The sequence below is a fragment of the Schistocerca nitens genome, chromosome 8, assembly GCF_023898315.1.
Source record: "Schistocerca nitens isolate TAMUIC-IGC-003100 chromosome 8, iqSchNite1.1, whole genome shotgun sequence".
Lineage (NCBI taxonomy): Eukaryota > Metazoa > Arthropoda > Insecta > Orthoptera > Acrididae > Schistocerca > Schistocerca nitens.
Window position 1 is genome coordinate 512,563,268 of NC_064621.1, and position 14,237 is coordinate 512,577,504.

The 14,237-nt window shown below is 43.9% G+C and overlaps 1 protein-coding gene across 1 annotated transcript in view; it reads right to left on the bottom strand.

Moving 5' to 3' along the window:
* Nucleotides 1-769: 769 nt before the first annotated feature.
* Nucleotides 770-14,237, bottom strand: part of LOC126199320 (gamma-aminobutyric acid receptor subunit alpha-4-like) — a 164,842-nt gene continuing 151,374 nt past the window's right edge. The window contains exons 8-10 of the mRNA XM_049936160.1: nucleotides 13,779-13,865; nucleotides 7,030-7,144; nucleotides 770-3,310 (exon numbers count right to left, since the gene is read on the bottom strand). Of these exons, the coding sequence (XP_049792117.1) occupies nucleotides 2,970-3,310; nucleotides 7,030-7,144; nucleotides 13,779-13,865 (543 nt within the window). The 3' untranslated portion in view covers nucleotides 770-2,969. The remainder of the gene's footprint in view (nucleotides 3,311-7,029; nucleotides 7,145-13,778; nucleotides 13,866-14,237) is intronic.

Sequence of the window (14,237 nt, forward strand, 5' to 3'; positions counted from 1 at the left end):
ATCTTTTATTAACCTCACACGTTCCACATCATTATGAAGTGTCGTATTCATGATCTATGGAACAAGTACTAATCTAATATAATCTAATCTACTGAATCGAATAGCGAGGAAGAGAGCTTAATGACACAGTTAGGTTTTAAAAAAAGGCATCTGATAATAGCACACATGCTGAAGTAGATACCGTAGACTGATAGAAAGGCAGCATAAAGCTCTTTCCCTGTGATTCTTTGTAAATCTTTAGTCTGGTGAGCATTGCACTTTGAGAGCACCCATCCTGGTGACTCTATGTTTTTCTACATACAAATGAAAAAAAGACTTAATAAGTGATTGCAATCAAATGTTTGAATAATAATAAAGCACCTTTTAACAGAGGTGTATTTTCATACGGCAAGGTTTCGTTTTCTTTCTGCTCATGTTAAACATAAGTCTCTCTTTTGTACGCACGCGTCTTGTCCTGCAAATAAGCATATTGTCTTTCTTGCGCGAGTGTGAAAAATTATGCAGTCGAGCTATGTTGTTGCATTTGAGTAATTGGGGATTCTTGTCTTTGCTGCTGAGGGCAAAAACCTAACAACGTGCTTTGTTGATCACATACAGAAAAGGAATGTAAAACGGATACTATAGGATATATGGGTAGTGTAGGCTTCCAAATGAAGATAAATTCAGACATTTCTTTGATGGACGAGTCATCTTAAATATACGAGTATTAACAAAGTGGGCATTATTCAAGTGATATCGTACAAATTAAAATGTTGGCACATGTTACATTACAAATAAAGATTAAAATAGACCGATATTCCATGTATGATACTATATATATTCTGTTATCTATATTTGTTGTTGCACAAAAATATATTAATATATAATGATGAAATATGTAATTCTTGTGTAAACAGAAAATCATATATTACACTATTTCTGTTTATTTTTTAGCTATGCAAAACATATTTACCTTCATATCTAGTAGATTTAAGAAATGTGAGGAATTCAACTTTTATATTGAATTCGTATTACAGAAAGAACCCCTGTGTAGTATAATCATTGAGGTAACTGAATAATGTTACATATATTAGTATAGTTGTAGAGCCAGTTACTGACAAAAAGAAATACATCTAAATACATCTCTAAATCTAAAATCCACACATTGGAAGCACTGTTGTGATATTTCTGCAGCTAAAACACTTTTTCAAAAAAGAAGGCTTTCAAGGAATAGAAATGTGTGAAGTGAAACGAAGTAACATGTGTGGTCCTCTATCTTGGGTACGAGGAGCGAGGCACTTGTATGCCTGACATATAGTAACTACAAATTGCAAACTTAGTAAAACATCTCTTTCTAAGAATTCAAACCTATGTATGCAGTGTGGTCAGAAAATGACTGAAACGCTTGTAGGGATGTTGCAGGGCAGGTTGTACTGAGATATGAATGTTACAAAAAAAAAAAAAAAAAATTCGATACGTTGCACCGTTTCCGAGTTATTTAGCATTGAAGTTAGCCAATCACATCGTCGCGTTCGTAAATTCAAGTTTCAGCTAACGAGACAAAGCACTCGCTGGGCAACACCGCCCCGCCCCTGGCAGGCCGCTTGGATGCGAGCGCGCCACGCGGAAACGGAGCAACGTGTCGAATTTCTTTCTTAACATTTCTGTCTCAGCACAACCTGCCCTGTAACATCCCTACAAGCATTTCACACATTTTCTGACCACCCTGTAGAGAATGGCTCTGAGCACTATGGGACTCAACATCTTAGGTCATAAGTCCCCTAGAACTTAGAACTACTTAAACCTAACTAACCTAAGGACATCACACACACCCATGCCCGAGGCAGGATTCGAACCTGCGACCGTAGCAGTCCCGCGGTTCCGGACTGCAGCGCCAGAACCGCTAGACCACCGCGGCCGGCCCACCCTGTAGAGAGTAATTGCTATTTGTACATAATAATGGTAAAATGTAAGAATAGTGACATTTTATCGCTTTAGTTTGAGCCTGTCATTAACATTAAAAATGATGTTGGCAAAGGTAACTGTTAAATCCAAAGATGGCAAAAACTGCTGTCACTGCCGCTGATACGTAAGCAGAGAACACTCCAGAATGAAATTTCACTCTGTAGCAGAGTGTGTGCTGATTTGAAATTTCCTGGAAAATTAAGACTGTGTGCCAGACTGGAACTCGAAGCTGGGACCTTTGCAAGTGCTCTACTAATTAAGCAATCCAAGCATGATTCATGAACCTGCCCTCGTAGCTTTGCATCCGCCAGTGGCCTTCCTTCCAAACTTTACACAAATTCTCCTACATACCTTATGGGAAACAACCCCCAAGCTGTGGCTGTGCTGCGTCTCCACAATAGACTTTCTTCCAGGAGAGATAGTCCCACAAGACATACAGGAGAACTTCTGTGAAGTCTGGAAGGTAGGAGACGAGCTACTGACAGAAGTAAAGCTGTGGGGGCAAGTTTGTGAGTCCTGTTTGGATAGCTCAGTCGGTAGAGCACTTGCCCGCAAACGACCAAGGTCCCAGCTTTGAGACCCAGTCTGGAACACAGTTTTAATCTGCCAGCAAGTTTCAGAGGACACTTGTTTACATGAATGTATAAATATGCAAAAAGTAGCAGAAAATACAGAATTTCTGGGACTCAACCCTTCTCCTTCCCCCAAAATCAGGCAGGTGTAAGCACAAGTGAATTAAAAACTAGAGTCAGGTAACAGAGTGGACCCACCAGTAACTAGTGGTCTTCTGGTGTTACCAGGGAGCGCAGAATGATATGGTTTGTTTTCTGCCGGAACTGGCACTGTTTTTCTACTCAGTTGCTGCACAAGTGTCATCACATAAGTGGCGAACATTTTGAGTGGGACTTGTCGACTTCATCGCCGCAGAACTATATATCATGTAGTCACAAACTCGGGGAAGACTCCTCCTGTCAGTAGACGCCAGTACGAGATGTGCTGAATGTAGTTGAGCAGGTGTGGGGACATCAGTTGGCAGGTACGGGTACTCCCATGAGCAGGCTGGCGGCAGCTTTGAGGGGCAGCTCGTCGGTGACGTAGTACATGTAGAGCAGCCAGTAGAGGCCGAGCAGGGAGGTAAAGGCGACAGGGAAGGCCTTCCGCGCGGCCATGTCGATGCGCGAGAACTTGTCGCCCTTCTCTCGCCGCAGCGAGCTGGCGGCCCTCCGCAGGTCCATGATGGAGCCACGCAGAGACGCCATGGCCGCCACACTGCGCCTGCGCACTGGCGCGAGGCCGGGCACCGACAGCAGCGCCGCCTCACTGCGTCTCCGCAAACCAGCAGCAGATGGCGCCTTTAGCGACCCGCCTGAAAAGCACCAACTTGTCACGCCTTGTCCACCTCAGTCGACAGGGAGACTCAGCAATTGTATAGATATTTAAGATAATTCTCATTTATTGTTCCATCTCAGTTGTACGTAATTAGATTACATGATTCGATCACTCTGGATTGTCTTCAGATCTAAGTAGTTGCATCAGCAACCCGTCTTCCTAACCTAACCTGACAGAGTAATCTTGTCTACTCACAACCACATATCACAGTACTGCCAGGTGGGTTGCTGACATAAACACATAAATCTGAAGATGGTCCAGTGTCATCAAAACATGTAGTCTAATTAGAAATGTGTAACTGAGATGGAACAATAAATGAGAATTATCTTAAATCTTCAGGTCTATTTTACACATTAAGTTCCGATTTCTGTATTTCAGCTAACTACTCTATGCTGTGGCTCTTCAAACATTTCTGCTACGTGCCAGACCCAGTAACTAGTTATCAACTGGTCCTGTTTAATTTCTGTAAAAACATTTTTATATAAAGAAGAATACGCCAAATGTATTACTGGAGTTAGTATGAAATAAATGCATCAGCTTTTATATGAAAAAAGGAAACTTGAAATTACATAGTCACTAGTCCTACCATAACTATGAATGTAAAGAACGTTTTCATCGAAGCAATGGTAGCAACAAGACCAGGAAGTTATTTCTGTTCCTGTCATCAGCGATTTTTTTTTTTTGTCAATGTGACCAGTTGGAATCACCACAGAAAAGAATGACCACAATTTGTAGACACAATTACCCAGAAGTGAGCGCTGCAACTCTTTACATACATATATAGTTTACCAACATTAATTTTATTTTTCCCCCATGGCAGCAATTTTACTATATTTCTCATCCTAGGATTTATTCACATTGTTTGCAACTGATAGTTTCATTAAGAAAGTGTATGTGTTTTATAGACAGCTGTCAAATTTGTTATACATGTTCTACTTGATATACATATACCATATTTCATACTTGATATACATATTCTACTTGATAGAGTTATGTTTTTGTCAGAGACCTCAGATGTCACCTGACGTTTTCATTAATGTATAGATAATTAAAATTCTTTGTGATTATGTTTTTGATTGTAAATGTATCATAAGGAAAAGAATTTTTCCAGAAGAGTATTTTGCTTCTCTTATGATCACGAGAATGGTGCACGTTTCTTCGTTGCTTTTTTGTTGTCAAACCTTGGGCATTGTTTACATGCCTGCAGCGTGTGAGACAGGTGGATGAATCTGAAGGAAGCATAGCCAACTCAGTGTAGGTCGGATGATGGATGACGTGGGAGTGTGCGGAAAAATACCGATAAAATTAATGCTTGGGACAGAATATCGAAGATGCAAGAAAGATGCGAATATTGCAAGTAATATAATGGAACAAGTGTTGTTCGAGAAAGTGCCAAACGTGATTAATCAGAGCTGTGCAAACAGTCCTACTTTTGTGTATTAACATTTGGTGTCGACAAAGTGAAAACTGTGGTGTGCGTACTGTAAGACCTTCGGTACACACACCATCAGATTATTTGACTTGTCGCTCTAACAAAGTAAGCGAGTGTCAGCAATAAGTCTCGTGGTCTTATTGCGGCGTGTTTATCTTCTGCCGTCAGGTCAGACGATAGAAATGACACTTGCACGCTTAGAGTAGCAGACTGATGGTGACCAACTTTAAACAGAACCTGATTAGTTTCACACACATTTATTAAAATAATAACAAGCATAAAAATAACTTAACTTGGTTCTGGATGCTATTTACAATTGACAATCTGAAGTTCCTTTGGTCTTGGTACGTTAATCTTATTCTCACATATCTCTGATACTTGACAAAAGTGTCTGTACATTTCTCTTCATGGCTATGTACAGGAATATGGTAATCTTATTAGGCGCAGACTGAAACTTGACTATAGACTAATGCAGACTGACTAATCGGAGGTCTGTACACACGTTATAATACCTCGCGCGTTCAGGTATCACTGCGCGAGTGTGATCCACGAGGAGAAAAGGTTCTACATTAGCAGCAATCTCATTGGCTGCGTTACATATTAATACATAGATCGGCGGAAGCAGAATTTGGTCCGTCTCTAAGACAGCGCCATCTCGTAGTGCGGAGATGGACGAGCGCTGCGCCTGCACTGTTGTGCTTAGCGGGGCGCGCTCTAGTGGGAAAGTTGTGTACGCACTGACACAACAAAAACAATAAACGATTGAGTGTGGGTCTTTTCTTTTGGTTAATCATTTTCTGGCAAATCATCAACAAAACAGGACCGATCCACACAAGCAAGACTCACAACCGTGTCACAGGTAAAACAGAGCGTATTATTCATAGGCTTTGAAAAACACTTCCTCAAATGTAGAAGACAGAATATGAAAACTGTGGAGTGTAGTGTCCAAGAACGAATATTGCATGTCGCAGACTCTTCCACTAACAGTTCGTTTTGCAGACGTATTACATCATATAATAAACAGAGCCATTGCGCAGATACACAATACAGTTAACAATCAACAGACTAAACATTAACAGCACAGTTGTATCATACTGATACACCAGTTTGACAGAGACTGAAGCACGAGTCGTAGTAGTGATCGGAGCCTGCCTCCCACGTGTCACCAGACAAACTGTCGCGTGTGAACGTGAAACTTTTTCCTTTCTTTTGGTGCGTAGTTGATAAATGCGGAATAGATACGTGAGAAGAGCAAAGGTAGAATCGGCAGAGCACATTCTCTTCAGATGACAATGTGTGTCGTGTCGATTCAGGCCAATTTCGCATTCACGTGAGTCTGATTGTACACAAAGTCAACGTCTCCATTGGCAGTGTCATGGATATCATGCACAACACATTCGGTTACCCGAAGACGTTTTCCGCTGAATATCGGGGCGACTATCAGACGAGAATAGAGCCAAGTGAATGGCTTTGCCACTCCAGCACTTAATGTGGAATCAGAGAGAGGGTGTTCAATTCCCACACCGCTTCGTCACAGGGGACGAAAGAAGAGTGCGTCATGTGACACCTGAGACAAGGAACACAGGAATGTCATAAGGACAGCTCTCCTCCACTCCTGCCCCCTCACCTAAGGAAACAATGTGGCCACAGTCTTCTGGGAGAGCTGGTGTTAGATTTCCTCAACTGTGGAGAAACCGTGAATGCAAGTAGTTGTTGTGCCACACTGGAGCGATAGCAGAAGTCGATTCGGAGGAAACGGCCGACACTGGTTTCTAAAGATGTCGTGTTGTTGCACGACAATGCCCGACCGCATACGGCCTCAGTTACATGTGATTTAGTGTGGCGTTTTGTTGGACTGCAGCTGAGCACCCTCCAGACAACACGGATCTCGCACCAGGCGGTTTCATCTTTTTGGGCCTAAGAAGAAGCACTTGGTCGATGGCCACTTTAGAATTGTTGCCGACGTTCAGAACGCTGTTGTTAATTAGTTCCTCGCGCCCGGTCCCGATTCCTTTTGTATCAGCTTCGACTTACTGGTCTACTAGTGAAACAAATTCTTATACAACTAAGGTAACTACATGGAATAAGTAATATTTACCTGTGTCTAGATAACTTCGTGTATCTCTTTGACTACCGTTCTTGTACACGACTTGTAACGTTGATTTCGGGACAACTCTGATATATTTCGCTGCGACACAGAACAGCTGAACGAGCAGTAGATAAAATTCGCTGCGATACAGAACAGGAAAAGGAGCAGTACGAACCTGGTGCGTCAACAGAGGAGTCCCGGGGCGCGTGTGTGAGGCTGGCGGAGCGCTGCATGCGTGCGGGCATCTCGTCCGTCTCCAGGCCGCTGTCCTCGCCCGCGGATTCGCCCTTCTGCAGACACACACGTCCTCACCTCACTCGAGAAAACAGACAAATTAAAACAAATACCTGTTCTTCTTACAAAAATAACAACAACAAACAAGTTGTATAAATATTTAGGGGTAATAGTAACGATCGATCTGAAATGGACGATCAAGTACTATCAGTAATAGGAAAGGCGAAAAGAAAACTTCGTTGGAATGATTTTCTCGGAAAACTCAACGTATCTGTAAAGGAAATCACATATAACACGTTAGTGCGACCAGTTCTCCAGTATTATTCCAGCTTTTGAGCTCTTCTAAGTAGGCTCGACAGCAGACACAGAACGAATTCAGAAACACCCATCTAGGATCGTAACAGGTCGGCATAGCTCATACAAAAGTGTAACAGAAATGTTCGTCGTATTTACATATACGGATACTAGAACACACGGTAGGGACCACGAGGTGTATGCGCAGGTTCTTTTTAAGAACAGACCAATTCCCGAAACAAGTTTTCAGAGTTTGTAAAAATAAGCTTGTATTGTTGTGACACCTTAATGAACAAATGGAGGTTTTCAAATACCACTATCAGTTACAAAATTGTTTACAAATGGTTCAAATGGCTCTGAGCACTATGGGACTCAACTGCTGTGGTCATAAGTCCCCTAGAACTTAGAACTACTTAAACCTAACTAACCTAAGGACATCACACACATCCATGCCCGAGGCAGGATTCGAACCTGCGACCGTAGCAGTCGCACGGTTCCGGACTGCGCGCCTAGAACCGCGAGACCACCGCGGCCGGCAAAATTGTTTACAACTAAATTATTTATGTAGCGATTTGTTTCGTGTATCTTGCTTTAAAGACACGGTTGTGAAGTCTGTGAACAATGATGAAGTCCAGAAGAACCATGGACGTCGCGATGCTTCAACACATCACAAGAAAACTGCCACGCCACAAGAACAAATATTTATTTATTTATTCGTATGGCTAGGGCTCCCCGTCGGGCAGACCGTTCGCCGGGTGTCGGTCTTTCAATTTGACGCCACTTCGGCGACTTGCAGTCGATGAGGATGATGATGATGACAGCTGATCCTGCCGGGAATCGAAACCGACCCAGAGGATTGATAATCCGTCACGCTGACCATTCAGCTACCGGGGGCGGACAAGACAAAGATGATCACAGCAGTCATGTAAAGAAGATTTAATACACGTTTAAAAATGTGGTAAATGTTTTTGTAACGCCAATAGAGTCTGATGATGAGGTATTGCCTCGAAACATGTCGCCAAATAAATAATTTAGTTGTAAACAAATTTTGTGACTGGTAGCGGTATTTGAAAACTTTTACGGGTCGACAGAAGCGTCCGATCCCACGCGTCGGCTTTGACCCGTGACGTAAGGGTGTTGTCGTGTGTGACGTCATGACGGCGCGGAGTTTGGTTTGAGTGTGGCTGTCTCCAGTTCTGTTTTATCTTATTTTATTTACTTTTCTGATCTGTTCGTTCTATCTCGTGAGATTTTTTTTAAATTTAAAAACACTTATTACTTATTTTAATTATCTGTTTCCTCCAATTTCTGTTTTAGTTTATTACATTTATCTTTCTGATCTGTTCGTTCTATCCCGTGAGATTTTCTTTTAAAAGACAAAAAACACTAATCAGCTACTGAAGCATCTTTATCTTCTATGGGTTGCAGGGGTTACGACCCCTGGGGAGGTGGGTGGGTATTCATGCATGGCTGTCTTCACTTACACGTTGTAGCTACGCAAGGCGTCTAAATTTGTTTACATTTAGTTTGCCCCCCACCCAAAACACCCCATTTCCCGCGCTTGTCCCGTTAGTGTCATTGGGCTTTTTGTGGAAAGTGTGTGTGTTTGTTTTTGTTTCCGCCATATTTGTGATGTCATGGGTCAAAGCAGACGGGCGGGATCGGACGCTTCCGTATTTCCACTTTTACATATTTTTGAAACATTAACGGCCGATTAATAGTCAATATGGCTTCAAATTATATAAATGAACAATGTCGAATATACACTGTACGTTGAGCGGGTTCAGTGATGGCTGGCTTCAACTTCTTTTTGGTTGAAAATCAGCAAATCGTCTCGCACTCCGTGTTTATGAAGACGTGTTAGGAAAAATAGTTAGTACAAACTTTTCAGTAAGTTTCGAGTCCGCCCCAGGTAGCTGAGTGGTCAGCGCGACGGAATGTTATACCTAACGCCCCGGGTTCGATTCCCGGCTGGACCAGAGATTTTCTCCGCTCAGGGACTGGGTGTTGTGTTGTCCCTATTATTATCATTTCATCCCCATCGACACGCAAGTCGCCGAAGTGGCGTCAACTGGAAAGACTTGCACCAGGCGAACGGTCTACCCGACGGGAGGCTCTAGCCACGCGGCATTTCCAGTAAGTTTCGCAATTAATTCTTGCAAACACTTTAATCTCCTCCTTACCCACGGCCCAGGCTACATGAATGCAAAACTTTACACATTTGTAAACAACATGATGTCGCGGTTAAAGTATCCTACAGCAAAGAAAAAGCGTAACCTCCAGTTCTCTTAAATTTAGGTGAGTGTTATTGTTTTGAACGTTATGTTAATCTCAGATGTTCCAAACTGTACGATCACGAAAGTCGATAGACAACCCTTCCGTCTTCGACACAGCTTGTGACGTCAAAATGAAATCACTTTAGCACGAAGTCTTGTGAGGCGAATGTTATGCAAATTAGGCGCGCTCCAGGGAAGAAGGGCGTTGGTGACAATCGCGTTGAGGTCACCGAGATCTAGAGAATCTTAGATGTCATTCGTCAGCTGTCATTCGAGAGGGAAATGAAATTTTATTGAGCTCGTCTGTGACCAGTTACTGTTTGAGGTGTCTCAGTATTGTAACGAATCGGTCAATATAATGATAGCAACGAAGAAGGCCGCTACAATATTCGTTGGAAAGTTAAGATTTGTGAGAGACCTTTTCAGCTTCCAGCACAGAAGTCGTTGCAGAATATGACGACGTCTACATCACCGAAGACGTACACAGTTATAATGTCGATGCAGTTCAATCGGCAACCGCAAATTTAGTAACGATTATAGCACATTACATCACATGAGATACGGACCACTTCACTGTCCAAATGGAGACCCACAATGAGACCCCTGTCAAACTCTGTCAGGTGCTGATAATGCATGAAGTATATCCGTGTCCTCCACAGTGATCATTTAAAACGTGCCGCTGTTCATGTCCCTTACGTACCTACCAGCCCTGGTAATAACACTAAACACAAACAACACTGATGCACTCTGGAGGCGGACCTACGTGTCACAGAGAATTGCAGTTCTAGTAATTTTCTCTCTGCCTATCTCTTCCTTCCCCTGTCTCTGTCCATCTCCTCCCCTTTCCTTCCTCTGTCCACCTTCTCCTCCCCTCTTCTCTCTCCCAACAGGAGGCTGGTGGTTCGTACCCACAACATTCTTTCCAGATCGTAACTAATATGTATACCAAATTTGATTGAAAGCGTTCCAGGGGTTTAGGATGAGCATTTTACCCGTGGCTTTCCCCGCGTACTCGCATATCAAATATACTTCATACATATTTAACACATATGGTACGTATATGTAGACATATTTCACCAGTCTCCCTAGCAAATTTCGCCCTGAAGTTCGATTTTCAAGTTGCTCAACGTTTATGACGTCATATCTCTTGAACTATGTGCCATACAGTGATGTAATTTTGCCAGCATGTTGTTGTTGTGGCCTTCAGTCCAGAGACTGGTTTGATGCAGCTCTCCATGTTACTCTATCCCAGGCAAAATTCTTCATCTCCCAGTACTTACTGCAACCTACATCCTTCTGAATGCGTTTAGTGTACTCATCTCTTGGTCTCCTTCTACGATTTTTACCCTCCACGCTGCCCTCCAATACTAAATTGGTGATCCCTTGATGCCTCCTCGGAATATGTCCTACCAACCGATCCCTTCTTCTAGTCAAGTTGTGCCACAAATTTCTCTCCTCCCCAATTCTGTTCAATACCTCCTCATTAGTAATGTGATCTACCCATCTAATCTTCAGCATTCTTCTGTAGCACCACATTTCGAAAGCTTCTATTCTCTTCTTGTCCAAACTATTTATCGTCCATGTTTCACTTCCATACATGGCTACACTCCATACAAATACTTTCAGAAACGACTACCTGACACTTAAATTTATACTCGATGTTAACAAATTTCTCTTCTTCAGAAACGCTTTCCTTGCCATAGCCAGTCTACATTTTATATCCTCTCTACTTCGACCATCGTGAGTTATTTTGCTCCCCAAATAGCAAAACTCATTTACTACTTTAAGCGCCTCATTTCCTAATCTAATTCCTGCAGCATCACCCGATTTAATTTGACTACATTCCATTATCCTTGTTTTGCTTTTGTTGATGTTCATCTTATATCCTCCTTTCAAGACACTGTCCATTCCGTTCAGCTGCTCTTCCCGGTCCTTTGCTGTCTCAGACAGAATTACAATGTCATCGGCGAACCTCAAAGTTTTTATTTCTTCTCCATGGATTTTAGTTCCTACTCCAAATTTTTCTTTTGTTCTTTGCCAGCATATAAGTCGATGTATGTGAATACTTCCAGAAAAATGTGTCGCGAATACAGTTAGTAGAAAAGAATTAAAACGTCGTACTTCATGGGGCACTTTTACTCCATGAACTGCGTCTATGTATTTTTTCTTTTCACCATTTTGTTGCGTTGTCAGCGAAAAAAAGTTTCATAAAGGTTTGAAATTATATATATAGTTTGCTGCTAATCACTAAGTGTTCTCATTCTCAAGTACTGGATGACTGGAGTAAAGGTGTTCGCGCGTATTGAGCTACGCTGCTTTTTCACCCCGCCCCCAGCCTTTGATTGTTAGCCTGTTGTAACTCAACAGCGATTCTTTCCCATCAGTAAGTGATTTGTACCATCTTTGGCTGAAATAGGTCCAGTGTCTTAGGAGGAGCTGTGCAGGGTACATACATACACTCCTGGAAATGGAAAAAAGAACACATTGACACCGGTGTGTCAGACCCACCATACTTGCTCCGGACACTGCGAGAGGGCTGTACAAGCAATGATCACACGCACGGCACAGTGGACACACCAGGAACCGCGGTGTTGGCCGTCGAATGGCGCTAGCTGCGCAGCATTTGTGCACCGCCGCCGTCAGTGTCAGCCAGTTTGCCGTGGCATACGGAGCTCCATCGCAGTCTTTAACACTGCTAGCATGCCGCGACAGCGTGAACGTGAACCGTATGTGCAGTTGACGGACTTTGAGCGAGGGCGTATAGTGGGCATGCGGGAGGCCGGGTGGACTTACCGCCGAATTGCTCAACACGTGGGGCGTGAGGTCTCCACAGTACATCGATGTTGTCGCCAGTGGTCGGCGGAAGGTGCACGTGCCCGTCGACCTGGGACCGGACCGCAGCGACGCACGGATGCACGCCAAGACCGTAGGATCCTACGCAGTGCCGTAGGGGACCGCACCGCCACTTCCCAGCAAATTAGGGACACTGTTGCTCCTGGGGTATCGGCGAGGACCATTCGCAACCGTCTCCATGAAGCTGGGCTACGGTCCCGCACACCGTTAGGCCGTCTTCCGCTCACGCCCCAACATCGTGCAGCCCGCCTCCAGTGGTGTCGCGACAGGCGTGAATGGAGGGACGAATGGAGACGTGTCGTCTTCAGCGATGAGAGTCGCTTCTGCCTTGGTGCCAATGATGGTCGTATGCGTGTTTGGCGCCGTGCAGGTGAGCGCCACAATCAGGACTGCATACGACCGAGGCACACAGGGCCAACACCCGGCATCATGGTGTGGGGAGCGATCTCCTACACTGGCCGTACACCACTGGTGATCGTCGAGGGGACACTGAATAGTGCACGGTACATCCAAACCGTCATCGAACCCATCGTTCTACCATTCCTAGACCGGCAAGGGAACTTGCTGTTCCAACAGGACAATGCACGTCCGCATGTATCCCGTGCCACCCAACGTGCTCTAGAAGGTGTAAGTCAACTACCCTGGCCAGCAAGATCTCCGGATCTGTCCCCCATTGAGCATGTTTGGGACTGGATGAAGCGTCGTCTCACGCGGTCTGCACGTCCAGCACGAACGCTGGTCCAACTGAGGCGCCAGGTGGAAATGGCATGGCAAGCCGTTCCACAGGACTACATGCAGCATCTCTACGATCGTCTCCATGGGAGAATAGCAGCCTGCATTGCTGCGAAAGGTGGATATACACTGTACTAGTGCCGACATTGTGCATGCTCTGTTGCCTGTGTCTATGTGCCTGTGGTTCTGTCAGTGTGATCATGTGATGTATCTGACCCCAGGAATGTGTCAATAAAGTTTCCCCTTCCTGGGACAATGAATTCACAGTGTTCTTATTTCAATTTCCAGGAGTGTACATACATACATAGACACGTATGGCTATGGATTCTGCGTGTCTGGAATGACGTTCCGAGCGATGACCGCGTCATGGATCCGCGTTAACAGTTGTCTCTCAGTTGGTACCAAAACCCTTGGAGTATCTACTATAGTGTACCAGTATACCAAGATTGGCCACCATGAGGAGAATGTGGACTTCAGAAGCTGATGCGTCTGTACGCAAACTGTTTATAAGCGCACATCACGGCGATTCCATTACCTGTGTTCCCTCGTTTGCCAGCTCTACAACGAGAGCAGGCACTGTCGGAGGTCCTTCAGGTGCTGCAGTGGTCTTGGGCTTCTTCATCTGTAACACACCGAAAGAAACATAAATACACAGGAGATGACTTCACCGGCTTATTTTCCTCTATTTTATGCTGAACGGTCTCCCGAAGTTTACATGAAATCAATCTATCTGATGATAACACACTGCATCGGGTGACGCTGCAGTGCAGTTCCGATGTTAAATAATTGTATTCCCACTGTTTTATAGAAAGAATACATTTAAGTAGCAGATTTTTCCTTTTTTTCACGTAACTAACCTTTACATTTCTGTGGTTTTGTACAAGGCGTCGCGCCTAACTTTTTCATCTCAAATAACTTTTGACTGTTTAAACATACTTCTAATCTCGTTTCACTTAGGCAACAAGTGACAATCGGTTCTTGAAACAATGGCCAA